The sequence below is a fragment of the Terrapene carolina genome, unplaced genomic scaffold (assembly GCF_002925995.2).
Source record: "Terrapene carolina triunguis isolate 2854851 unplaced genomic scaffold, T_m_triunguis-2.0 Scaffold194, whole genome shotgun sequence".
Classification (NCBI taxonomy): Eukaryota; Metazoa; Chordata; order Testudines; family Emydidae; genus Terrapene; species Terrapene triunguis.
Window position 1 is genome coordinate 4,105,063 of NW_020664545.1, and position 26,744 is coordinate 4,131,806.

The 26,744-nt window shown below is 46.7% G+C and overlaps 1 protein-coding gene across 1 annotated transcript in view; it reads right to left on the reverse strand.

Annotated features, from left to right (window-relative positions):
- Nucleotides 1-3,988: 3,988 nt before the first annotated feature.
- The window catches only part of LOC112113790 (calcium/calmodulin-dependent protein kinase type IV-like), a 42,151-nt gene continuing 19,395 nt past the window's right edge, over nt 3,989-26,744 (reverse strand). The window contains exons 4-11 of the mRNA XM_024210197.1: nt 22,028-22,110; nt 21,277-21,349; nt 16,729-16,819; nt 14,891-14,965; nt 12,612-12,687; nt 10,305-10,431; nt 8,159-8,311; nt 3,989-6,629 (exon numbers count right to left, since the gene is read on the reverse strand). Coding sequence (XP_024065965.1) covers nt 6,348-6,629; nt 8,159-8,311; nt 10,305-10,431; nt 12,612-12,687; nt 14,891-14,965; nt 16,729-16,819; nt 21,277-21,349; nt 22,028-22,110 — 960 coding nt within the window. The 3' untranslated portion in view covers nt 3,989-6,347. The remainder of the gene's footprint in view (nt 6,630-8,158; nt 8,312-10,304; nt 10,432-12,611; nt 12,688-14,890; nt 14,966-16,728; nt 16,820-21,276; nt 21,350-22,027; nt 22,111-26,744) is intronic.

Genomic DNA, 26,744 nt, shown 5'->3' on the forward strand with positions numbered 1-26,744 from the left:
GTTCCAACGCAGAAGAGACAGGGCAAGGCGGCCTGCTAAAGTGCAGCCCCCACGTGCCAACCCACCCCAGAAAAATGAACGTGGAAAAGTGGACGCAGAGGCAAAAAAGTCACACAGCCCAGAGGGCGAGGGGAAGAAAACAAGAGGGCGCTTTAAAGTCTCACCCCCCCCCCCGGGGGGGGGGGGGGGGGGGGGGGGGGGGCCCACACCGCCCCCCCCCCTTTAAAGGGGGAGGGGGGGGCCCCCCCCCCAACCCCCCCTTGTGTGGGTCAGGGCGGGGGGGGGGGGGACCCGGGGGGGGGGGGGGTCCCACGCGCCCCCTCTGAGGAGAGCTGAGTAGGGTGAGCCACCCCGCCGCTACAGAAGGGCCCCAGCCCCCAATGCCTCAGGCGCCCCCCATTGAGGGGGGCGAGACCCAGCGGGGGGGTGAGGGGGGGAATGGGGGTGCTCAGGGGCACCCCCTGAGGAAGGCTGGAGTTGTCTGGTCCCATTCTAAGGGGAGAGCCCGAGCGCTACCCCCCCCCGCCACCTCACCCACCCCCCCCCCCCCCCCCCCGGCCCCGGGAGACCCCCCCCCATGCCCCCCCCCCGCGCGCAGCCCCCCCCCCCCCGCCGTTACCTCAGCGCTCTACGCACGCAGCCGCCCAGCCCGGCCCCGCCCCCTTCGCTCACCGCGCGTCAACAATAGCAGGACCCGGACCTCCGGCCCCTTCCGCCATACCTAGCCTCGTTCTGGCTCCGCCCCAACGGCGTCTCCGCGCGCCCGGCCCGGCCCGGCCCCGCCCACCCCGCGCCGCCTTGACTCCCGCTCATGCGCGAGAGTTGTAACTTTGTCAACCTCGCGCAAAAGGGCCTGGGGGCAGGGGAGCGCGGGCGGCCAATCAGAAGGCGGCTTCCCCTTGAGGCCCCCCCCCTCCCCACCTGAACTAGACTTGGGGATGGGGCCACCTCACACACACACCCCCCAAGTTGGTGACGTGAATGGTTTGTGATGTCAGCACGTCGGGCCGTATCGCAGTGTGGGCCTGGCGTGGGGCTTGCGTGACAAGGGGCTGCCAGGCGGCTGCTGTTGTGACATCATGAGTTGGCATAGCAACCTGGGGGCGTGATGTCGGCCGGTCTGGGCGTGACCCAATGAAATATGCTGGGGGGGGATCCTGACAGCTGGTTGACATTGGCACAATCCTGGTCAGTTTCATGCCTCCCCATGGACTAGCCTCATGAAACTGACACAGTTCTTGTCAGTTTCATGCCTCCCCAGACACATGAAACTGACCAGATTGGTCTTTTTTTTTCACCATTGAGGTGGGCGGCCAGGAAACTGACAAGAATCATGTCAATTTCATAGAATCATAGAATATCAGGGTTGGAAGGGACCTCAGGAGGTCATCTAGTCCAACCCCCTGCTCAAAGCAGGACCAATCCCCAACTAAATCATCCCAGCCAGGGCTTTGTCAAGCAGGGCCACCCAGAGGATTCAAGGGGCCTGGGGCAAAGCGGGGGCGTGGACATAAAAAAAGGCGCCACCCGCTGCGGCGCTTGTACTCACCGGGCGGCGCTCCGAGTCTGCGGCGGCGGCGGGTCCTTCAGTCGCTCCGTGTCTTCGGCAGCACTGAAGGACCTGTTGCCGAAATGCCACTGAAGACCTGGAGCGACTGAAGGGTCTGCCGCCGAAGTGCCGCCGAAGTCTCGGAGCGGGTGAAGGGCCCGCCACCGAAATGCCGCCGAAGACCCGGACTGCTGCCGGGTAAGTAAAAATTAAAAAGGCGCCTCTAGCCAGGGAAGGGATTCTCGGCCAGGGCTCGTGGGGCCTGGGGCAAATTGCCCCACTTGTCCCACCCCGGGCGGCTCTGTCGTCAAGCCTGACCTTAAAAACCTCTAAGGAAGGAGATTCCACCACCTCCCTAGGTAACCCATTCCTGTGCTCCAGTGTAGCAATTTCAGCCAGGCTTTTCCAGGGTCCTTGGCTGGGGAACAGCTCTGACATGTGGACTGCCCCAGTGATCCTGGAAACCCATCCCAGGACTTCCAGGCTGCCAGCTCCATGTCAGGGAGTTTGGACCCAGTGGCAGTCTATGTGGAGGGACTGCCTTGGAGTTGCAGACCTTGGAAGCCCAAGCTCCCCAGGCAAGCTGGCAGGCAGGGCCAGCTTTAGGAAGTGTGGGGCCCGATTTGAATAGTTTCCACAGGGCCCCAGCAGGGATGACTCACCCGGCGGCGCTCCGGGTCTTTGGCGGCACTTTGGCGGCGGGTCCTTCACTCGCTCTGAGTCTTCGGCGGCACTGAAAGACCTGCCGCCGAAGACCTGGAGCGAGTGAAGGACCCGCCGCTGAAATGCCGCCAAAGACCCAGAGCGAGTGAAGGACCCGCCACCGAAATGCTGCCGAAGACCCAGAGCGAGTGAAGGATCCGCTGCCGAAATGTCGCTGAAGACCCCGAGCGAGTGAAGGACCCGCCGCCGAAGAACCCGGAGCACGGGGCCCTCTTAGGCGCGGGGCCCAATTCGGGGGAATTGGTCTAAAGCAGGCCCTGCTGGCAGGATTCCATCAGAATTCTGCTTCTGGTTTATCAGAAGTGCATCGAACCCAATACGTTCCCACAGAACATTTCAGGTTAGACAAATCAACATTTTCCTGACTAGCTCTAGTCATTAACAGACTATAGCCAGAAGTCCAGGCTACTCTTGCTTAGAGCAGCCACAAGGGCCCAACCCACTAACCAACCCTTAGGCTTGCATTGTGTAATCGTGCCCCAGCCAGAACTTGAGCTAGTCCCTTTTCTGCTTAACTACATCCTTTGCAATCTTCACAGAATCCACTTTCTTCATTCCCAGTTTTGGAAAAATATCTTTTACAATCCTCAAAAGCATCAATCAGAGCCAACTACCAAACAAGTCAAGTGGGGCAGAGGGAAGCGTGACTGTAAGTGTGGGGGCTCTATTTTAGTTTGAGACACTCCTGGAAAAACAAAAGGCCATTTGCTACCATGGGCCCTTGAAGTTTACACTGATTTTGTTTTATTGGTTGGTAGTTTTTGTTTTGAGTTCCTAAACAGTTTAATGTCTGAACTCACTAGGCATGTTATTCCAGCAGAGGTAACCTTAGAGTGAATGAGTGGTTTATAAACCTACATTTAAAGAGTTCAGAATGTTCACTCCATCCAGCAGTGGGATTTAATGGAAATCTATAAGTGTACTATAGTATGAAAAAAACAAACAAAGACAGCCTAGGGAGCCATTGCTTTGTCAAGCCTAAATCACTGGAGTGTTGCTATATCTGTGCTGGTCTCCAGATATTAGAGAGGCAAGATGGGTGAGGTAATCTCTCTTACTGGACCAACTTCTATTGGTGAAAGAGAAGCTTTCCAGCTTACATAGAGCTCTTCTTCAGGTCTGGGCCTAAAGTCATACATTTTAGGGCATTCTCAACAGGATGACAGCCTAGAACAGGGGTAGTTGATAGGTGGACCACGGGCCAAATCTGGACCACCAGACATTTTTGAACAGACCCCGAAATCTTTTTATTTACTTATCATTATTGTTATTTTCTCTTTAGTCTGGACCTTGACTATACAGGCTTAACTTGGTCCACTTGGGCAATAGATGGCCTACTTGGAAGGACAGATTCTTATTACACTAAGGAGCCTTCATGTAAAGGAAAATCAGACTGAGAATCTTGTCCCTTTATCTTCCAGTCAAACAGAAGCCAGGCAATGGAAGCCCTTAAAAACCTAGGTCCTAGATGTAGTATTCAGTTTCCTGAGGCCTGAAAGTCTGTTATGTGAAGATGGATTCAGGCAACCATGTAAAAACGAGATCAGCTGAGAATTATTTGTCCCTACCAGATGAGCAACACAATCCCCTAACCTTCCCCTCTGTCTGACAGCTCAACAGTAAACACAAAGGATCCATGTGTTATAATGATTAATATTTATTGATACTTTTATAAATGCCTATAACACTGAAAATGTTAACACTTAATTGAATTTGTAAATTATTATTAAAACACATATCTACAGATCAAAGCTGTACGTTCTACTTAGGTTTATTCCAGGGAGTACATTTTCTCTACCTTTAAGCTATCATTATTTACAGAATAATTCTTTTTTGAAATGACAGATTTATTTATTTTTGCGTAGTATTTTCCCTTGGATTCCTTCTATCGTTGCAATATCCTTTGTTATTCAGTGTTCCCAGCCTATCCATTTTTTTTTTGTAGTTCATCCTGCAAAATAAAGAGCGCCCTCAACTGCCATTGAAGTCAACCCAGTAGTTATTTAGCAATTCACTGGGTTGGACCCTAAGCTTTATGGGCTATGTTGGCGTGATGGGCTTGAGCCTTCAGGGTGCACTAGGCACTCTGGTCCTGATCTGTAAAACATTTAAGCTTGTGCTTAACTTTAAGCATTTGTGGCCCCACTGAAGTCCAATTAAGCAAAGCAACGTTTAAAGGTGAAGTCGTGACCCCACTAAAATCAATGGCAAAACTCCCATTGACTTTGATGAGGAGACGATTTAATCCTAAGAGTTTTGCAAGATCAGGGCCAGCATGTTCAGCACTCTGTGAAATCAAGCCCTACATGCATTAAAAAAAACACCCCTGTTTTCCTTTCAGATTCTGTCATTGATCTCACCTTAACAATATAATCTGCATTAATTTGACATCAGCTGTTTTCAAGATCCCATATTCTATTCTTCCCAGACAATTCTCTGCATCCAAACTGATATCTTTCTAACGCATCTCCGCAGATGCATGCTATCCCATCTAAGAAATAAATATTAATTAGAGGAGTACTTGTCTAGCCTAGAACTAATACTTTTCCAATCAGTAAAACTCTAGGACTTAATCTCTCCCCACTATATTTTTTGTTTCACATCAAAACGCTCCATACTCAAATAAAAAAAATGTCCTTATAAACCCTTATGTGTAATCTTTCCAATTTCTACTTGTGCTGTGAATAAATCTGAAAACCATTTGACTTTGTTTTATAGTTCTGACTTGCTCTCTATCCCCTTTTAGATTTTGCATCAGCAACACTAAATGCTTAGGCTAAATGTAAATGTAAGTTTTATTTGTGAGCCCTTAGTTATCAGATTCCGAACTGTACATACAAAGTATCAAAAATGAACCGTATTTACACATTTCCATCACTTTCGATGGAGATTTTTCTGCCAGGAGCCCATTGTTGCACACATTGGGCCAGCTCCTCAGTGGTGTTAATCCAGTAACTGAACTGGAGCTATGCCAGTTTACAAGTTTTGAGACTGGCTCTATAGGGAGTGATCTGACTGAATGACAACTCATAGTCCCAAACAGTTTACATATTTCTAAAATTGCTTTTCACTGATTTGATGCCTCTGAATGGTTATCCAGCAGTATGGTGTATAATTGCGCCAAAAAAAGCTAACTGGGATTTTTCCCCAATACTCTATCAGTTGATTTCAATAACCTTAAAAAAACTGAAACAACATTATGCTGTACAAAGACATTGTCTTCAACGCAGGATACCCAGAAACAACAGCTCTTCTTGCATGTTACAAACAAAGTCTTAGGATGCTCAGTAGAAATATTTGCATTGTTCATCATTAGAATTAATTGTGTAAATTGTCGCTTAGAAAGCAAATGCAAAGGCCAATGGCCTCTGCTATTAAGAACCATGTGATCTGCATTGTTGTCCGTAGCACAAGACTGAACTTCTTAAAAACAACTGAAACTGGAGTGTAATTGAAGCACAAATTAAACAGGGCAAGCACAATTTCTTTGTATGGCATCAAATGTCTAGGTCCAGATGTGTCTACCAACCCTACCTAAAATATCCCACAGTTGGGCCTCGAAGATTTAACAACAATAATAATAGAGATAACATAGATTCACTGTCTTCCCTCATTAAATATACCTAAGAGGATTATTTACATTAAATTACAAAACAAGTCATGAAGATAACATAATTTCTTTTGTAGGGATGGTAAAAATGCCTCTATCTGCTGTTTGCTCCTCTTTCATATGCCATAGACAAGGTGGCCATGAACAGTTTGTTGAAAGTTAAACTTGCCAACTTTGACTTGCTAGCTTGGTCCATACAGACACCCACATAGACGGCCACCAGTTACAATTGTACTGGAGACAGGACATTAAATAAGGATGCGTCACATGAGAGACCAAGTGCTTATCAAAGCACACCTACTACATGCTATATATTATTCAGAGTCCCAGTTTCCAATCATTTCTCAGATGCGCCTCCCATTGCTGGGTCTTCTTCTGCCTACTCCTCTCCATACGGCTGTGGCCAAGAGTCATGGGATATTGTTTAGTTAAAGTTGTTAAGAGCCAGCAGCCATATTTATAACATTAACTTTCACAGCTGGCCCCATTAAACGCCACCTTGGGAGCTGCAGGGCAATCACTTTGGAAAGCTTCCAGGTTCTCTGCCTTTGCTGAGGGACCTGTTGCGCTGGATTCTGGGCGGCTGGCCATGGAAGAGCTATCGGGATTGTCTTGAAGACAGGAGTTCTCAGCTGCCTGAGCCAGGCACGGTTCTTTGGTACCTTCGTGAGTACGTCCATTTCTGGAGCTGTCATGATGCCCGTGGTTACCTAGACGGCTCGAAGCGACTACAGCTTTCATTGCAGCCTATTTAAAAACAAGCACAAGGAGTTAATGAACAGCAGTGGTGCAAGGATGCATTTCAGAGATTTGCTACTTGGATGCAAGTTCAGAAACACTCTGATGCTACATGAAATGGCTGTAATGGTTCCCAGGCCTGTGTTGCTAAAATAAAAAACCCTCGACAAAATAACCTTGGTTCTTCAATAGGGCCAGTGGGATGAAGAGACAAGGTCACATGGAAATAAATATATATATATATTTCCATATGTGATATGCTTCTTGGCTCTAAGGAAGGATAACGAATAGCTTAGATCAGAGACCAGTGTATTCTTACAAGAGATCAAATCATATTAGGCTAACCAGAGGGATTTATTTTATTTTAATTGTATTAACATTTTCCAATCAAATGTATTTTATATTGTATTAAAGTGTATCCCTAGGCCCCAACCCTGCAAAACTTAATGCGTATGTAAGTTCAAAGTCAATTGGACTACCCATCTGGGTAAAGTTACAAGCGTGAATCTTTGCAGGATCGAGGCCCTAATGCGCATCTATAAGTAATAAAAATAAATACAACTAAAAGACTTACAGTGTTTTCATTAGTAAAACTGGGGTTTTAAAAAAGTAATTTGTTCATTTAAGTTCCTAGAGTGAATTTAGTGTCAGAGAAAGTTCTGGAGCGACAGCCCTGGGTAGACAGAGGACTTCCGTCTGTCTAGAACAGATAGAACATGGTCCGTATCAGTTTCCCCAGTGTAAGTCCGGATTTGGAGACATACCCCTCCCCTCTAGAGGAAAGAGATCAGTTTCCATGGGCCATTCATTCCTTGGTATCTGGGCTAACAAGGGGGCCAATTATTTTTGTGGCAACATCCATCCACCAGGAATGGACTGAGACTTCTGGTTCGTTTCACGCAGGCCGCCAAAGAGACGCCAGCTTGCAATGACTTTGAGATAGATTTGAAGTGATGCCATAGGCGATGTCTCCAGAGTAAAAAAAGATGTGTTTTCTCATCATGTTAGCAACTGCAATGTAAAATCCCAGTGAAGACAGAGCACAGGCAGTTTTTACCTCAGCGTAGCTAGCAGAGTCCAAACACTCTACCAGTCACTGGGGTTTATTTCAACTAGCCACATCAAGGTAGAAGCTACCTGTGCCTGGTCCCCACCAGAATTTTACACTGTGATAGCTAACGACATAACAGCAGTCCTATTTTTGGCAGTGGAAACAGCCTCAGACGCAAAAAGCTTCATATCCTTTTACCAGTTCCCTGAGCCATCCAGTCCCCCATCAAACCTGTAACATTTTAATTAATGTTTGTCTACACGTGGAGTTATTTTGGAATAGCTCTTGGGCTGCATATTCATGCCCTATCATAATCCACATCAGCTCGAACGTGTAGACAAATGTCAAGTGTTTCTTAACTAAAACCACTGCATTCTGAAGAGCTGACGATAGCAGATCTGGTTAGCAGTGACAATTTGTATAGTCTATGTAAAAGGGAAATAAGAAATATACCAGAATGATTAACAGCAAGGCTCTGTAACGTTACCTTCAGTTTCCGCCGGGCATTAAACTCTTGCAGTTTCTTTTGTGTGCTATCCATATGAGCAAATTTAGCTGCTTTGCCAGTGACCCAGGGGTGTCCCAGTGCTTGATGTACTGTTAGCCTCTTCTGTGGGTCCAAGACTATCAGTTTTTGAACCTGCAGCCAGATTTCAAACAAGTAAGTTTAAATATGTTTGTTCAAAAGGAATTGGAACTTTATCATTAATGTCATCCGCAGTCCGGCGATGGGGAATGCAATTACAAGGGGATGCATCTTCTTGCTGTAGGGCACAGAATGATCACCAGCATGACTCAAGAAGAATTTATCCCATTGTAGAGTAAAGCAAAAGTAAGCATATCGGAGGGACGGTTTAAGTCTTCTTATAAAGCACTGAGCACTGTCAGAGGCCCCAGTTCACAGATCACATGCTTAGTGCTTTCCTGAACTGGGGCCAGACACAGGAAAGAGAATTCAGATGGACCATTGGTCTGTTTTGGTTTGGCAAATCCTCTGTTCCTGTATTTTTTACAAATGGATTGATCGTAAAACATTTTAATATTATCAGTTGACAGTGGATGATAATCATTCATTGATAATGCTGATCTGAATGGTTTTAATTTATATTTTGTTGCTGGAAACGGCGAGAGATTTAACTTTAGATTGATTCCTGTCATCTTTTGCTGTCATTTTATAAGGCTCATCCATGTTTGTCTTTTCTTTTGGCTATCCATTGTACTTTGTGAGATTGGAAAGACTGCTAAATGGAGTAACTTATGTACTTTTCAAGACATTAGTACTTCAATATTGCACTTCAGAAGGACTGCTCTGCAAATCTGCTTTGTATTATTATTAAATATTATTATTATTGAATAACAGCTATAACAAAATAGAGAGCTTTGCACCCAGAGATCTCAAAATGTTTAACAAAGCATTACCCCCCTCATTTTGCAGATGGGGCAGAGAGAGATTTGTGCAAGGTCTCAACATGTGAATAGCAGAGCCGCGGGTAGGACTGGCTGAGGGTAAGAGGGCTATTGTCCCAGAATTAGGCTACACAGAACTAAAACCAATGAGTTCAATATCTTGTAGGGAACCTCAGGGTGTATGGCAAGGACACTTAGACTGAGGGCAAAGCACAGCCGTAGTGATTTTTATTAAGATCAATAATAAAGCCAGAAAAGCTCCAAACCACATAAAAGAGTTAGGAATAACACAGTATTGGGGAGTATCTGTGGTATCGTTCTTTGCATATGCTCTTAGACTTGCATACTTGCACCCTTCCTTGAGACTTGCATACTTGCACCCTTCCTTGAGGACCTGATGGTAAGAGACAAAGGGCCAGCCCTGTCTCTGGCATGCCGAATGAGTCCAATGGTTCAGGTTCCTCAGTGCCTAAGATTGATGGCAGATAACAATAGAGCGGAAGGGTCCAATGATGGAAAGCTAACCCCGCCACATGGTGGTTTGCCCTATTATAGGGCCTGCGCATTATCATGAAGGTTCATTTTAATGCTCATGTCCAAATCTAACTTCCTCACCCTGGTAATACTGGGGTGCACTTATCCTATAGGTTAACGTATCGTATGCATACACAGTAATGCCATTTAACTCATTATCATACATCTCACTTATTGCTCAAGCAAATTTGTGGTTAAACATCTGCCAACGATTAGCTATCCTAAAACATAGGGGTTAGCTATCCTAAAACATCCAAGCCCAGTATCACTTCAGTGTTTGTGCACGGTTAGGTTCCAACTCCTGCTGTTGAGCAAGCTATTCCTAGTTCCCCAAAATCTAAGGGTGACTCTCAGGGCATTTATCTATGAGTCACAGGCCTACTGTACTGGATTATACTTATGGGAACTTGCTTAAGCTAATGTCTTCCAGGATACAGGCCTGTATGTTCCTTGCATTACAGCTGAATATAATAAAGGCTAAGCTAGCCCTATGGGCTACAGTATAGAAATGTCACACACACAAAATAAAATAAAATAAATAAAAATCACACTCTGAAGCAAAAAGTTTCTGGTGTAGACCTGGCCTTACAAAGTTCTTCCCTGACAAGACGCCCCCTCATGTTACCTACAATACCGAGGTCATAATTTCTTCCACATCATGGCATCTACATCTGTGGCCTTGGGTAACTTACCAAGTCCTTGGCATTGAGGGAGACTTCATCCCACCAAGGGGAAACAAACTCATAGTCACAGTTCAGTATCCTGCTGTACATGTACTGGTCCCCTCTTGGATCAAAAAATGGTTCAAACCCACAAAGCCTGAAAACACAGTGGGATAAAATTAAGAAAAGGGAATCTGAGGCTACATACAAGTAGCAGGGGACAATTTCTGCCAGTAAGAGTTGTAACGCTGTGGAGCAGTCAAGAAAAATGGCGGAAGCCTAGATCCACAAAGGAATTCCACTGAATTCAATGGAAATTAGGAACCCAAAATCCTTTGTGAATCTGGGCCGGAAGCACGATTACCTGGGACATTGACAACGATAGTGGACAAAACACTGGAGCACATCCGGTAGGGAACAATCTTGAGCATTTGCCGTGGCGGATGGACTGGATTACTTTATAGGGCTTTTCCCCCCATCTGTAATTTCTATGAGTCATGCTACACTTTAGCATATGGCACAACGAAGGGAACCTATAAGAACAATCAAGAGAGCTTCTGCCCCTTGCTGAGCATCTGTTAGTTTTGCAAGCATGTAGAATTCACAGCCAGTAATACCGTGCACATTCCAAATAGGGCCAGAGCTACTGAACGGCTGCGACGTGCTCACAATAGTTCGGTGATCATTTTGGAAAGAGGTGGATAAAATTTTGCAGCTCAGTTACACCAGTGCAAATTAGGACAATTCTACTCCAGTCAGCGGAGCTACTCTGGATTTACACCATGGCAACAAATCTGAACTTGGCCAAGGAACGTTTTTAACCTAAAAAATGGTCCCAGTTCTCAGTTGTCCTGTATCTTATGCTGTCATCTACATCAGGGCATAGTGAGTGTAAAGTGGATGTAAGACGTTATACTCCAAGTGCCTGCCAGTCGTGCAGTAAGTGATCTGACCAAGGTCTTGTCTACATGGGGGAAATTGACCAACGTAGCCATTCCAGATTCTTTTTTAAGTGGAGTAACTTTTTTTCTGGAACAGAGTTTCCACATGGGTAGAGATTGCGGTATAGTTATTCCAAATAGTTACGATGATCAGCTTCCACATTGTCACATGTGATTCGTTCTCTCTCTCATCCTCTTACTTTGGAGTAACAGATTCCAGCCCACTGATTTCAGTGAGACTAGGAGCAAAGTAAAGTTCTACTCATTGTGAATAAGTGTGGTCGCATATAACTGTCTAGGGTTCGAAGTTTTAAAAAGACTCATATACTCGTAGAAAAAACTAATAAGAGAGAAATCCTCCTGGGGCATTAATAAAGTTAACTAACTAACTAAAGTTGTTTTTTAAAAAAACACCAGTACTCAGCTAATAGCAGATGATAGCAGTAGGGACTGTTCAAATCTTCCTCCATCCAGTGATGGAAGCTCATTTATCAGCTGGCACTCACTGTCTGTACTATGAAGTTCAGCCAGTCAGAAGATATCTGCTTTCTCCAGCTGTGTTTACAACATGCCTGCAGGGCCCCATAAGTTCAAAGTTGGCCAGTAATTGACATTTGTTTTAAAAACGGTTCCAATAAGGGAATCTGTATTATTGGGTGTAACCACCGCTCCGAAAATAAAGAGGCCAGGGTCACTTACAGCAGAACGAGGCTTGAAAAAGAAATTGGGTGACTGAAGGCTTTTAGAAAAATCAGACATTCGTGATCAAAGACCCTGGTAACAAATCACGATATACCATAAAACAGACAGCCATCTCTCAAAAAGCTGTATATATTTCTCTCTCTCTCTTCTTAATATGACTTATTTTTATGATCTGCAAACAAAGGGCCAGATTGTGAGCCCATTTCTCAAACCAGTGAGAACGCTCCCACGAGTTAAGTCAAAGGTCCAGATGTTCAAAAGTATTTAGGTGCCTAACTCCCAATGGAAGGGAAGTATCTAAGTACCTATGAAGATCTTGGCCAATGAGACAACTTGTTAGAGTTAATGGCTCACTGCTGTGACTAAGGGGTTAAAATCTAGTCCAACGAGCATAAAGATTGTCCACCCCGCCTCACTTGGTAGATGCTAAGGGCTGAGACTGCCAACCCTGAGTCCCGTTCTCATTAATGGGAGTCCTCAGGTAAGTCCTCATTCTTGTAAGGGTTGCATGGACTAGACGTGTAATTAACATGAGTTGCGTGGTAGGCCCTGGAGCAGATTGGTGAAAACACCAGACACGTTTGCAGATGGAGTTAAGATGAGTCAGTGCTTCTCTGCTTAGGGACAGCGGTTGGAAAAAGCAGCAAAGATGAGGGGGCGTGGGCTGCTGTCAGAGATTTCCAGCGTTACTCACAGTATATACGTTATGACACCCACAGACCACATATCCACTTCGGGTCCATACGGACAGCCATGGAGAATTTCAGGTGCTGAAAGCATAATTCACAGTTAAAATATGCCAGCAGGAGGCATCTGTCAACACCCTGAGGATCAAATTCTGCTATCTAGATTATTTATATGGCTCCCATCACCACAGCACCTGAGTGCTGCCCAGCTCCCCGGGTGGGGCAGGGCAGTGCTTTTATCCCCATTTTACAGATAGGGAACTGAGGCACAAAGAGGCTAAGTGACTTGCCCAGGGTCACATAGTGGAAGTCTGTGGCAGAGAAGGGAATTACACCCATGTTTCCCGAGTCCCAGGCCAGAGCCCTAACCACTGCACTTCCCTCCCTTCACCTGCTTTCAGTTACATTGGTGTAAATCCAGAGCAATAGGGTTACTATAGAGTCAAACAGTCATGTGTTAATGTCTCTCACAGAAATTGGTCAGTCTGCTGTACTTAATAGGTGTTTTATCAGCTGCTAAATATTGCAGATGAAAATTCCAAAACAATGTCATGTTTACATCGTGCCTTTACCAGCTCAAAGCAGTGACAGTGTACTGAAATCTCACTTTTTGAGCTAACTTCCTGTTTCAAGCCACTTCCATTAAAGGGACCACAGCAAGTAATTTAGGCCCAAAACTCAGGTTTTCAGGATCTTTTATAACCCTAATATGAAGAGAATTGGTTTCAAGGAATTAAAAAATAAGTGTCAATGAAAAACATGTTTTGCTGTTGGGATTTAAACATTCCCTTGCAGAGGTTAGAACACGGATAAGACAGCATTGTTCTAGACAATGTACAGGAAGAACCAAAAATGAAGCATATTAAAAACTGGATATACAGAAAAGCAGAATCATCTAGATCTTGGGGACCAATATCAGTAAGAAGCAAAGAGGAAATAAGTGGCTTGAACAACAATATTTTAAATAAAGCCTACAAATAAATTCGCACTTCTGTAGAACATTATCAGCTGAAGATTTCAAGGCAGTTAACAACCATATTAGAGATATGGGAAACTGAGGCACAGAAAGATGAAGTGACTTGAACAAGTCTGTGACAGATTAGGGAAGAGACGCTAGACCTACTGAGTCCCAGTCCTGTGCTTTACTCACAAGGGAACCCGCCCTGAAAACTAGACTGTAAAATATTCTCCCTGTCTTTAGAGTTCAAGATATTACTAGTGGCACATGTAAAAATTTAGTCTGAGATTATCAAAGCTGCAGTTCCAATTAATTTGAGTGGCAAATGGGCATCCCAATCTTTTGGGCAGCTTTGAAAATCGGAGCCTAAATATAAATAAATTATATGGATTTTTAAAATAATAGTATCTCTTTAAGACGCAGTCTGCGGCTTACCTTTCACAAGTGCCTGGTGATTCTGGGTGCCTAGTTTGAGACACCTTAAAAGGGCCTGCTCTACAGAAGTTGGATGCTAGGCACTTTCTGAAAATCAGACTCTTAAGGCATCTCAAGCTGGGCATCCAAAAATGGAGGCAACACAGATCACTAGTTGCTTGTGAAAATCTTGAAAGTCTTTGCAGACCCAGGGTGGGATTTTCAAAAGAGCCAGAAGGAATTAGGTGCCTAATTCCCATTGGACAGCAATAAGACCTGCGCTCCTAAACCCCTGCAGTGCTTCTCCTGGGTGACAGGACCGTTCTCTTTAACACGACTGAATGGCAATTCTTAGGGCATGTCTTCACTGCAGAGTTAACCTGGGTGATCAGCATCTGGGTCTGAGGAGCTGGGCTAGCCTACCCCAGGTATGAGTGTCCCCAAAACACAGCCCCGGCCACTTTACTCCGTCCTCACTGTCCCTGATCTCACCCGGGTGGGCCTGGAGGCGTAACCCTTGGTTCTTTGATTCTACAGTTGTTCTACGATTCATTCCCAGTCCATTGTGCCAATTGTGGGAGAACTTGTCTGCCCTCCCCAGGGAGAACTGGGGGAAGACACGGGAGACTGCATCCTAACTGCAAAGCGGGTGGGTTCAAGCCTGAATTACAGCAGAGTCCAGGCTGTAATCTCCCCCTCCCCTCCCAAAATGGGTTAAATAGCCTGGATTTAAAGCTCCTCCAGGTCAGAGGGTTTTCTGTGTGGACAGTAGTGGGGGTTTGGGCAAACCCCCTGTGCAATGAAGACAAACCCTTAGGGGTTTCTGTCTATCAGAACATGCAAAGATACATTCCCTCTCCGCTCCCACCTCCACAAGCTCCCCACTACGCGATTCCTCCGCGCTCAGCCACTTACCGCAATATCCCGGAGTACCACAAACAGTCTTCATGGTGTCCTGCTCGTCCACTATCTTGGACAATCCAAAATCACCTGTAAGGGAACAGACGGGCAGAAAAAGGACTGTTACGCTGACAGGTGCCCAGTGGCTGCCATCCGGGTCAGGCCTTTGATCCTAGACAATCACAGCCCTTGTTAAAGCCAACTGGGTGTGCTGAGCAGCCTTCTTTCAGTGGAAGGCGCAATTCAGCCCCTTTATGTAGCAAAACAACTGCAGACAATGGAGGCTACCACGTGAGGCACTCAACTGCCCAGGCACTCCTCAGCACAGCTAACCCAGATGAGCTAACCGGAGTTGCCCGGTTGCCCAGGCTACCACACTGGTTTTGCTACCTGTGCGTACGAGGGCTCATCCATACGTGAAAGTCGGTTTGGGGAATGTTTATCCGCGTGGAGTGATCCGGAACAACGGTTGCGCAAGCAGCACATCCCCCCCACCTTGTTATCCTAGGTTAAGGTGCCCCCCTTTGGGATCAGCATGTCCACACAATGATGGGCTGTTTTGAATTCAGCACTCAGCAGCCTGGGCAGATATCCCACGCATCCCACCTGGGCTCGGTGCAGTCTCGGATTTTTCCTCGCGGCATGTTGTGGGATAGCTACCAGAAGGCACTGGAATTCTGGGACTTGGGGTCAAATTGAAGAATTCCCATTAATTTCTCTCAATGCATCCCTGCCTTCATTTGGCTTTAATAAGCCAGAATTTAAATGGGGAGGTAACATCCAGTCAAAGTGACCCCAGAGCAGTAGAGGACACTCAGGTAAGCAGACTGGTTGACACAGGTAGTCAGCCAAGCAGTGTGGGATCCAGAGGGAGGACTGCCAGGTGTGGATTCAGGACAGGGATGGAAAACTCATCCGAAATGTCAGCAAACTCATTTCCCCAGTGGGTTTATTAGCGTGGGTTGAAACATCAGATGACTGAAAAGAAAATCTTTTGCATGTAGATACAAGACACTTTATCCCCCAAAAAACTCAGGTTAATCCAAAACAACTTTCAAGTACAGACAATTCCTGAGAGACAGAAAGAGAAGAATGGTGAGCATGACCCTGAGATGGATATTCTTGGGCACAGAGCTCACTGGAGGGGCAGACTCGGGGATTTCTGAGCAAGGAAACTGCCTGCTGTTAGCTTCTATTGTGATCAGGGAGACAGGTCTGTCTGTGCATTTTTTTGTAAATAAGATTACAGCCAAGAATAGACTCGACTAGTAGCGTCAATCTCTCCTCCTACTGTAAACAACCCAGCAAGGCCCCAAATATTGGCTAATCGCTCACGCCAAAGGGGCAACGGTACCATGGCATGCTCCGCAGCCAGCATGGGGATTTCAGCTGATAGGCTTCTTTGAATGTCCTAGTCTCAGTTTAAGGGAGTTACGAATTCACTGGGATGTGAGTGCCTAATTCCCATAGGCTCCTTGGAGAATCCCAGACTGAATTATTACTATCCCAGCCATGAAAAGGGGGAAGTAACTTCCACCCTCCCTAGAGTAAAGGGGAAAGGCGGGAAGGAACTGAGTCACAATTCAGAGTGAAATCCCGCCCCATTGAGGCTAATGGGAGTTTCACTATGGACGTCAATGGGGCCATTCTACCCTTTTTCTCTCATCTGCTCCTGGGACAATGCAGCTCCACACCACCCCCTTACTCAGAGCAGACTGAAAGAGTATAGTCTACTCTAGCCCACTGAAATCAAGAACCAAATTCCCACTCCCTGTTGGACTGGGCCCTCCCCATGGACGGTAGCTGCCTTTGCACAGGAAACCCCAACTCTGCTGCTTGCCCCCCAAACATACCGATTTTGAGAGGGGCATCTGGGGAAAGGTCTGCATACAGGAGATTCTCTGGTTTCAGATCACGGTGGACGACTCCATTTTCATGCAAATACTGGAGAGACAGAGAATGTGAAGCGGGGGAGAAAAAGCCAACTCAGGGTCAGACAAAATGCAGGGATGATAACTGATAATACAGCAGCGTTCAGAGTATTAATTACATTGAGCCAAACCCTGGAGAGTTCGCTCAGGGCCCGATTCTGATACCTTTATTCACGTGGAGTTGCAACTTTCTCTACAAGTGACGTCTCATTCCACTGACATCCATGGGACTAGGAATAAGGTACCATTCAATGTCAATAAGAGTATCTGGCCCTTGGTTTTTGGCCAATGCAATTACACTGTTACTGGTATTCGCCATTTATAAGCTAATTACTTACAAATCACCAGTCACTCTTTATAGTGTGACCGGGAAGCATCGCTGAATGGCTGATAACATCAAACGGCACGAACTCAAGTTGAATGGCGAGCTCAGTTTTCCAACCCCCTCAAATGGTTGCCCAGCGCCTTCTAAGATGGCGTGGTTATCCATTCCGAATGCCCGTCAACCTCCGGCATGAATCCTCTTTGACTTTGACCCAAAGAAAGGAGGATGGAAAAGACCCGGTGGAAAACCTCAACTCCGATGGCTGGACATCAACGGACACTGGTCCTTCAGAGGACTCTTTTCCCGGAACATGCCAGAGTCGGTTTAGGATAGAATGTCATGGAGGCGCATAACCGGTTCCGTAGCCTCTACGCTGTATCACTAGCGTGAGACTTAGCGACCTGTATTGTGATTGCCCCAAGTGATGGACCCTGGTTCTCTGTAAACACATGTCAAAAGACAGTAGCCAGATCTCCAGCTGGTGTAAATTCGTGTAGCTCCGCTGAAGTCAATGGAGTTATGCCGGCTTACACCAGTGCGGGATCCCGCCCAATGCCCCAGTTGTGAATTTGCAGTGTGATTCAGACACAGCTCATCAGTTCATGTACAAGAGGTCACAGAGAACGTCTTCATTGAGGAGATCAACCTATGAAGACTTTGCAAAGGAAGAAGATTTGTGTCTTGAAGAATCACAAAATACCCACTTAGATTTCCTTACCACAATGCTTAGTTTGTATTAAACAGAGTACGAGAGTTCATAGACAGAACTATCCAATCACATAGGGCCTTACTCTCTTTTACATGGCTCTGGCAGTGTAAAGGGGCCTTGGTGTGGACGAAAATCAGGCCCCAGTCTCTGTTCAGTTCTAGACAGAGTTCTCAGCAGACAAAGACAGCTGAAGATTAGAACTCTCTTTCAACATTGGATCATGCTTTGTCTGCACCCAAGCACTCCTAGTCAACAGGAACACACCAGCCACCTGGTGTTAATCCATATGCAACAGACACAGAGATAGGTCACCCTGTCGTTGCTGAAGTCGATATTGTGCCTGGCACGTATCGAACAGTTATAAGTGACTGGAAGGAGCTGAGGGAGGGTCTTTGAGAACTAGCGGGTGGCTTTCAGGAAAGTGGATGTACGAGAGTGGGAAAAGGAGCCAAAGGGAGCAAGGAGAAAAGAGGATATGGAGGAATGAGAGCAGAGGAGGCAGAACGCAAAACACACTATCAGTGAGTAGTTGGTAGGGCCCAATAGCTGGGAACCTACCCCGAATACCAAGAGACCCGAATTCCATCCCCAGCTCTTCCATTGACCTAGCATGTGACTATGAGCAAGTTGTTTCCCTTCCTTCCCCTTGGTCTCTCTTCCTGTTTGGATTGTCAGCTTTGTCGCCCACTACGGGCAGCACCAAGCACACAACCAAGCACCTGCTGCTTCTATAGTATAAATAATGGCACCTTGGCTGTGTCCGGAACGACGTAAATGGCTGTTGCCACAGCGGCAGCAGGGGAGAGAAAAATGTTCCCTTCGGCTCATATTGATCAGCTGTTGTATTCTATTGTACTGATCAACTATAGGAATCGAACGCTCCTCCTCCAAGCACAGCTCGCTTACAGAAATCACCGCCCCTCTACGGTAACCTGCTCCCCCCTTAACCCTGACCTGCTAATCAGCTTTCTTTACGAAAGGGCAGGGAAGAGCACATCTGGGGATGTGCAGCATGTTGCCCCGGTTTGCTGTGTGATGCGGCGCGCCTAGAGATCCCCAAATCCCAATTATTTCCTTTAAAACCCCCTTTGCTGGATGCCTTACTCCTGGGTCCATTGTTGCTCTCTCCCTGCCTACGTGGACGGAGGTGCAATTTCCACACGGGAGATTTTCTGTTATGAGCTTCCCTTTTTAAACCCTCTGTTGCCATAGAGACTCTCTTCAGCTAACCTTTCATGTAGAGAAACAGTGACCTTCCTGATACAAATCCAAGGTATTTTCTCTCTGTCTCTTTGATCCTCTCCAGAGCACAGATCTGAAGAGGCAGCTCCTCCGAACAAGGCATCGTGGGTTCCTTTGTGAGTGGCGGGGATTCTTCAGTTGCACAAAAACACAGTTTGGCAGATTTTGCGGCTGTTGTAAACTTGTTTGTGAAGACTGACAGCGCTTGCTAGAAACACGCCCGGTCATGACAGGCTTGCCCCGAAGCCTAAGTCCCCACTCACTGATTTAATAACCAGCCCCTGGGACAGTTTGAGCATATCTAGGGCCACCCCACCCCCACAAAGCCATTTTGATGGGCTCCCCCTTTGCCCCAGTGGTCAGCACAGAAACAGTCCCATTAAAGAGACCCTGTAACAATGACGCCTTGGCCCTGCACATATCTGTTTTAATCCTGGATCCGAGCCATCCCATTCAGTAGCTGCCTCTAGCAGTGGCCAGTCCCTGCAGGTGAGCGTGAGCCTATAATGCATCTAGTTAACTGTGCACTAATGCACATGGAGGAGGGACTGGGGTAGAGGATCCAATATCCAGTAGCGGATGGTGGGAGAGCGAGCTCCGTTCTCGCTTGCCTTGTGCACCGGCAGCCCAGCGGCCAGCTAAATTCCGATTCCGGAACGTTGATCATTGACGATGGAAGGAGACAACGCCTGAGGCCGAGAGCACGTAGCTTTATGTTTAGATGCCAGGTTAGGCTCGTAGTGTTGGCAGTCGGAAAGATCTTGCTTTGATGTATAAGCTTCCCCACTAGGGAAGTCACGGAGGCAGGATAAGGAAGGGAGCCCCTCTGTTTCATATGCAGGGGTCCTAGCCGGGCTGTGCTCCGAGGACATGGCATTTCCCTCCACTACAATGGGGAGGTATCCAGCTTTCTCTTTCCTCCACAAACACAGGGTACAGGCCTCCCTTGTAATTGTGCTTGAATCTGCAGCACTGCTGCTGTGCTCTTCATTTTGCAGACTGCTGATCCCCGAGACGGGTGACCTTAAAAGGCCGGGAAGGGGCCACCAGTTAACAGGACAAAAGCCAAGCTGCAGCTGTTCTCTCGGGTACTCAGAGACCCACTCCTTTCTTATGCCATTTGGCAGCAGGTTTATGAGACCGGCGTCTTCTAAGCAAATATGCCTTAAATATGCATAATATTTCATTTACATTACCTTAGCGCCTATAGGCCCCGTTGTGCCGTACAGACACAGAGTGAGAGACAGTCCTTGCTTGAAAGAGTTTAACCTAAATAGACCAGGCAAAGGGTGGGAGAACAGAAGTATCATCATCTCCAGTTTACAGCTAAAGGAACCAAGGCACAGCTAAGTGAATTGGCCAAGGTCACACAAGGAAACTGTGGCAGAGCCAAGAATTGAACGTAAACTTCTGAGTCCTACCATGACGCTTTAACCACAAAGCCCCCTGTCCTCTCTGAACAACCCATGATCCAGTATAAAGCAGGTGCCCCCCCCTGTCATCCTGTCCTCTTTTTAGGGAACCAGGTATAGAGAAAGGGAGAAAGATAAACAGAATCAGAAAAGCAACATATAATATTTTGCTCTTGGATCTCAGAGAGCTTGAGAGACATTAATGAAGCCTCACAGAGGTAGGTGAGTTATTAGCCCTTCGGTAAACTGAGGTACAGAGGTGCCCAAGGTCTCACAGTGCTAGAGACAGGCGGCTTATCTCTTGATCTAACCAGCAAACTACTGGTTCTTAATCTTTGCCATACTGAGGAACCTCCTCCTGTTAAGCGAGGACCTCCCTCCCATCTATTATTCTTGGGGCCTGGTGATCATTAGAACTGGGGGACATTTTTTTGGCTGAAACTTTTTTTTTGGCCAAGAAACGCAGCTTCAGGTCAAGTGAAACCTGGTGTGAATTCATGTCAGATCCCCCGGAATTATTTCAGTCGGGGGGAAAAAAATGAAACATTTCCATTCAAAACCACTTTGCGTTGTGAATTTTACCTCAATGTTATTTTTTTTAAAGTTTAAAAAAAGAAACAAAACATTGTGTTTGACACAATTTCCCCCCTCCCAACTTTATCAGTTATTTTCCCGGCTCTAATGGTTGCGATCCCTTGACAGCTGTCCATGACCCCCAGGGTCTGACAGAGGCAGAGAGGCCAAAATACTGTAGACAGATAAAGAAACGGGGGCAAACTTACAGATACAGCTTCTAGGATCTGCTTGACCACATGGGCTGCGTCTCTTTCGCTGTAGAATCCTCTCTCTACAATCCTGTAAGGTGAAGACAGCAAAGAGGTCACAAAGAAGCCTGCGTAGCAATGGCACATCCCGATCCCAGGGTGGCTCACAGCCTGCCCTGGAATCAATTCACACCAAGTTTGAGACCCTTTCGCACTACGAGGCTCTTCCTCTATAAACTGTCATCCTTATTTCTGCACTTGGCCAGTTCACGCCTGGAAACAGGAAGGGAAAAACAAAGGGCTGATTTCAGACCCTCGAAAAAGGTTCAGTTCCAGCCCATCGCGTGAGCTTACTCCACTTCCCTAGTGGAAACTCAAACGAGGCCCAAAGAAAACAGCTTTTTCCCCCATCCCCAAAAGATAGCCCAGCCCACACCAGTTATAAGTTAACTATTCCATATAGACTTTATCACAGTGACCTCTTAATATTAAAGCCCAGCTCTTTAACAGCTGTCATTCATCTGATGCTGGCTTTTCCCAGAGGTAAATGTAGGGCATTCGAGAATCAGGTCTTTTTGTGTCCCTCGTTGGCCACTTGCAAATCACCTGGTTTCCTGAATTGATGGATCTATGAGCCTGGAGATGGAAAGCTGGTAATTTAGCCCCTGAGCCACTCAGATCTCCCTTCCATCCTCCACGTTTTTGGTGGGGCTAGACGTGTCTCCTTTTATTAAGAATTTGCAGGTTCAATGAAGGTCTAGCTGAGTACCTGTCAAAGAGCTCTCCTCCCGTCACTAGTTCAAGTATGAGCACAATCTCGGAGGGCGTTTCGAAGATCTCCTTCAGTTTGATCTGAAAAGAACAGGAACAGTTCACTCACAGCCCTGCTCCCTTGAGAGAATGGGGCCATTCTTCCAACCATGTCAATTACAAGCCAGGCGCAGTGGGAACTTTCCGCCAGCCCTGTACTCGCTGTAAGTCAATTTATTCCTAGAACAGGTTAATTCGTTCATGAGATGCATGCCGGGGAGGCTCGTTGTGGTGAGAGGAATAAATAAATGCAGAACAGATTGCGTAGATGTAACAAGTTCAGCATCAGCGTAACAGGGCTGCCGTCAGCAAATATGCCTAATTTTTTTTTTTACTTGAACATGGCATTTTAACTGTTCAAAACAGGTTTGCTCACTTAATCGGGCATTTAAAAAAAAACAACAACTGCAAATTAGAGCAGGGAAACAGACCCGCACGCCCTGCATTTATTCGCTCCAGATCCTGATGCTCATTATTGTAAGTGGAATGTACTGTAGCCTATGAAAGCTTTTTAAATTAGCAGCCCCTCCATCCCTGCCAGGATGACTGAGCAACCTCTGCTGTACACATTCCTGTGGCTTTGCAAAGCCTATTGTCCTTGGCTCTTTCACTCAACCGCTGGTTCTGCTAATTGGAGTGTTTTACCCCTAAGGGTGAAATCCCGGCCCACTGAAGTTAATGGGAGCTTTGCCATTGACTTCAGCAGGGCCAGGATTTCAGCTTGAAGCTCTTGGGCCCGATTCTCATGCCTGGTCTATGCTTCCAATGTAGGCTCAGAAGTGTGCAAAATCCACACCCCTCGGCTCTGGAGCTGTGCTGATCTAGCCCCCAGGTAGATGCAGCTAGGTTGATGGAAGAACATTTCCATTGCCCTAGTTACCGTCGCTCAGGAAAGTGGAGTTTCTACAGTGACAGGAAACCCCCTCACAGTGCTGTCGGCGACGTCTACACTACAGTGGGCTATACCACGATAGCACCTCTAGGGTGGACTTGGCTTCAGTTACTCCATTCCTGCACTTGGATCAAAGAGAGGAGGAGATGCAAACTCCCTGTTCAGAGGCTTGCCTGGTTGCTGGGGTCAGTTACAGCAGCCTTGAGGCTATTCTAACTTACGCTCTGGTTCCCACCATGGGAAGCAAACATAGCTATGGAGCATTGCATTCTGGTCACATCCCTGATTCACTGCCTAGGTCAGAGAATGGGAGCAAGGTTGGAGGAGCTCCTTTATGCCAGCTCTGCAGTGGCTGGGCATGGCCCCTGCACAGGGGGATACTCCGGGGACTGTTTCATCCACTCTAAGGTTGCTTTCTGATGCCACAGCCGTGTAAAGGGACCTTAGTGTTACTGAGAATAAGGGTGCTTGCATTTACAGTCCTGCTAATCCCAAGTGTCTAGGCTTGAAAAAATAACGAGATCATCTTAAAAAATCACGAGATTTTTATATAATTTTTTTGGTTTTTTTATTTGCCTTCTGATCTTTGAGCCTTTTGATGTCACATTTTCAAGTTTTCCTATGCAACTGTGAGCACTAGAAACTGGCTTAAAAAAATAAAAAGAATGTAAGCCAAGGGTTTTACATAATCCCATGACTCCAGGAGCTGAGGCTTTAAGGAAAAAACACCAAATATCATGAGACCCACATTAAAATTGCCAGAATTGGCCACAGGGCATTTATGCTGGAATCGCCAACTGCAGTTGAGTTATCTGCCCTTTCCTGGAACAAACTGTACCATTATTCCAGTATGTTATTTGCAGTATCCTTAGATCATGAAAGGACAAAAAGGACAGGAAGGGAAAATTAAATGAATGTGTCAGGGCCGCCCAGAGGGGGGGGCAAGTGGGGCAATTTGCCCCAGGCCCCGGGCCTCGCAGGGGCCCCCACGAGAGTTTTTCGGGACCCCTGGAGCGGGGTCCTTCACTCGCTCTGGGGGCCCCAGAAAACTCTCGCGGGGCCCGGGCCCCCGGAGCTTCTTCCGCTCCGGGTCTTCGGTGGCAATTCAGCGGTGGGGGGTCCTTCCGCCCCGGGACCCGCTGCCGAAGTGCCGGGTCTTCGGCGGCGGGGGCCCCCCACCGCCGAAGACCCCAGGCCCCCTGAATCCTCTGGGCGGCCCTGGAATGTGTGCCGAAGATACATGATTGGGTCCCATGTGCTTATACACAGCAAACTTCTTTTGCTACAGCCTGATGTTTTAGGAACCTCTCATGTTTAGGTAGCGATTGTATACATTGTTTATCAGGAATAAGAGACCAGCTCTGTTATTTTTGAAAATGTGACGTTGGGCACCTAAGTCAGTTAGGCACCTTTGAAAAGGTCGCCTGTGATGCACAGGCTGTTTTGTCATGAGGAAAGCAGAAAAGAAATAATATTTCCTGAAGATTTAAAAAAAATAAATGATACTAAATGAGACTGCCTGCATTGGCCTTTTGTGCCAATGCAGCAAATGTGGAATTAACAGGGCTCATAAAAATGCATCACGTGCATTTTTTTTTAAATGGAAAGAAGAAAATTTCAGAGTGCTTAAGACTTTTGTGACACTGTGAATTTCATGGGGCTTTAATCATTACCTACGTATGAGACATCGTGGCAGCTTACTGTATTATAATACTACACAGAAGTGCTATAATTTTCCTATTAACTTCAAAAGTTTACAATCCTATTATCGTCTGCTCTTGAGGTGGGTACGGAATGACAGCAAGAAGCGTACAGATGTCACCAGTGTAAATAATGAAATGAAGCATCATTTTAAAAAAAATCATTTGAACTAGGGAGTGAGCAGAACTGATTTAAATACTAAAGCTGTCCAATTGGTTATGTCAATGGAGCTGGCCTGTAGCTGCGCCTAGTTCTGGGGTGGGCAAATTAAGTTTTCTACCCGCTTTATAACACACCGGAGGCAATCTCTCCTTTGCCTCTCCCCCAGACTCTGCACAAACAAGACTTCAGAGACCATGTGGTGCATCTACAGCAAATGTGGGACCTCATCTGGTATAAGCTGATGTTGCTCCACTGGGCTGATTTACGCCAACTGAGAATCTGGTCTGGGTCTCTATCATATCTTTTAAAAAGACGTAGGGTAACATATTCAAAAGTGGCTTGATCTTGTTCCATTGAAGTCAATGGGAGTTTCACCATTGATTTTTATGGGAGCAGGATCGAAACCTAAGTGATTTAGGAGCTGAAGTGTCACTGTGGGAAATAGGCCTGGTCTACACTTAACACTTAGATGGTAATAGTTGTGGTGGCCAGGAGTGTGAAAAATCCACATCCCTCAGGGCGGTAGCTGTGCCGACATAATCCCTGATGTGCACATGGCTAAGTCAACGGAAGAATGCTCAAGGAGGCGGAGGTGGTGGAATTCCTACAGTGAGGAAAACCTGTAGGCTACATCTACACTACAGGGTTGTACTGGGATAGCTAAGGTGTCACAGACAGCCTTAGGTGCTCTTGAAAAACGTCCCCCCTTAACGAAATACAGCTTGCCAGTCATTCACACGCATCAAAAGAGGAGAACTGAATGCTGAAATCAGTCTAGAAAGCAGGTGGCAAAGAATCAGACCCTCAAAGCTTACCAGGGGCATTAACAGATAAGGCCATACACAGCCTTTTGGCCCCAATTCAGGATCTCTCTTAAGCACACGCTTAAGTATGTGCCTATTCGAGACAGAACTTAAGTCTACGGAATCATAGATTCTAAGGCCAGACGGGACCACTGTGATCACCTAGTCTGACCTCCTGTGTAACACAAGCCATAGAATTTCCCCCATATAATTCCTGAAGCAGATCTTTTAGCATGGGATGGAGCTCAGCCCCTGGCAGGATCAAGAGCTTGCGTGCCCGGGCAGAACAGACAGAGCTGTGTGTCGCATGTTCCACGTGGCCTGACAAGAAGATCCCATCGAGGCGGTCGCCTTCTGTAATGATATCTGCTTCTGGGTGTTACAAATTGCTCCAGTTCAACTGCTTACCGGCTGTTCCAAAAGGGGATGCTTTCCTGCACCAGGGGTCGCTAATGGAGACCATCAAAGAACAAATACAAATATGAATATAGCTGTCTCAGACCAGGCAGCCTGCTCCAGCCCTCTAACAACGGGTGTCCAGATCTTTTCAGTGACGATTTCCTGGCAGGGAGCTAAGAATGTGAAATAGCCTCTGTGGGTAAGTACAGCAAGTTCCTTTGCTTGGGACATTTACAGCACTAGGAAATGTCACACAAATGTGTGTGTGTGTTGGGGGTGGAGGTGGGGGGAGGATAGACAAAGGTAGGGTGACCAGATGTCCCTATTTTAAAGGGACAGTTCCAATATTTGGGGCATTTTCTTCTATAGGTGCCTATTAACCCCCCACCCCCTGTCCCTATTTTTCACACATGCTGTCTGATCACCCTAGACAAAGGACAAAATCCATCCCTGGAGTGAGTGGAGTTACACTGGGGGTGGATTTTCCCCCAGCTGCCTGATTTCCAGCGATTCCCTGTCCTGTTGGCTTTGCTTTTGCCAGGAGGATCTTTAACGATTACAAGCGGGCAAGACTTCCATTCTCAATCTCATCCCCACGAGGAGGGCGGGGATTGTTGAAAGCTCCTTCACCCGGGGAAGTGGCCAAAAGCAGCCTTTCTGGGAAATGGGGGTTACCCTGCAACAATGAAAATAAAATTCAGATTGCCTGGCGTTCTGCG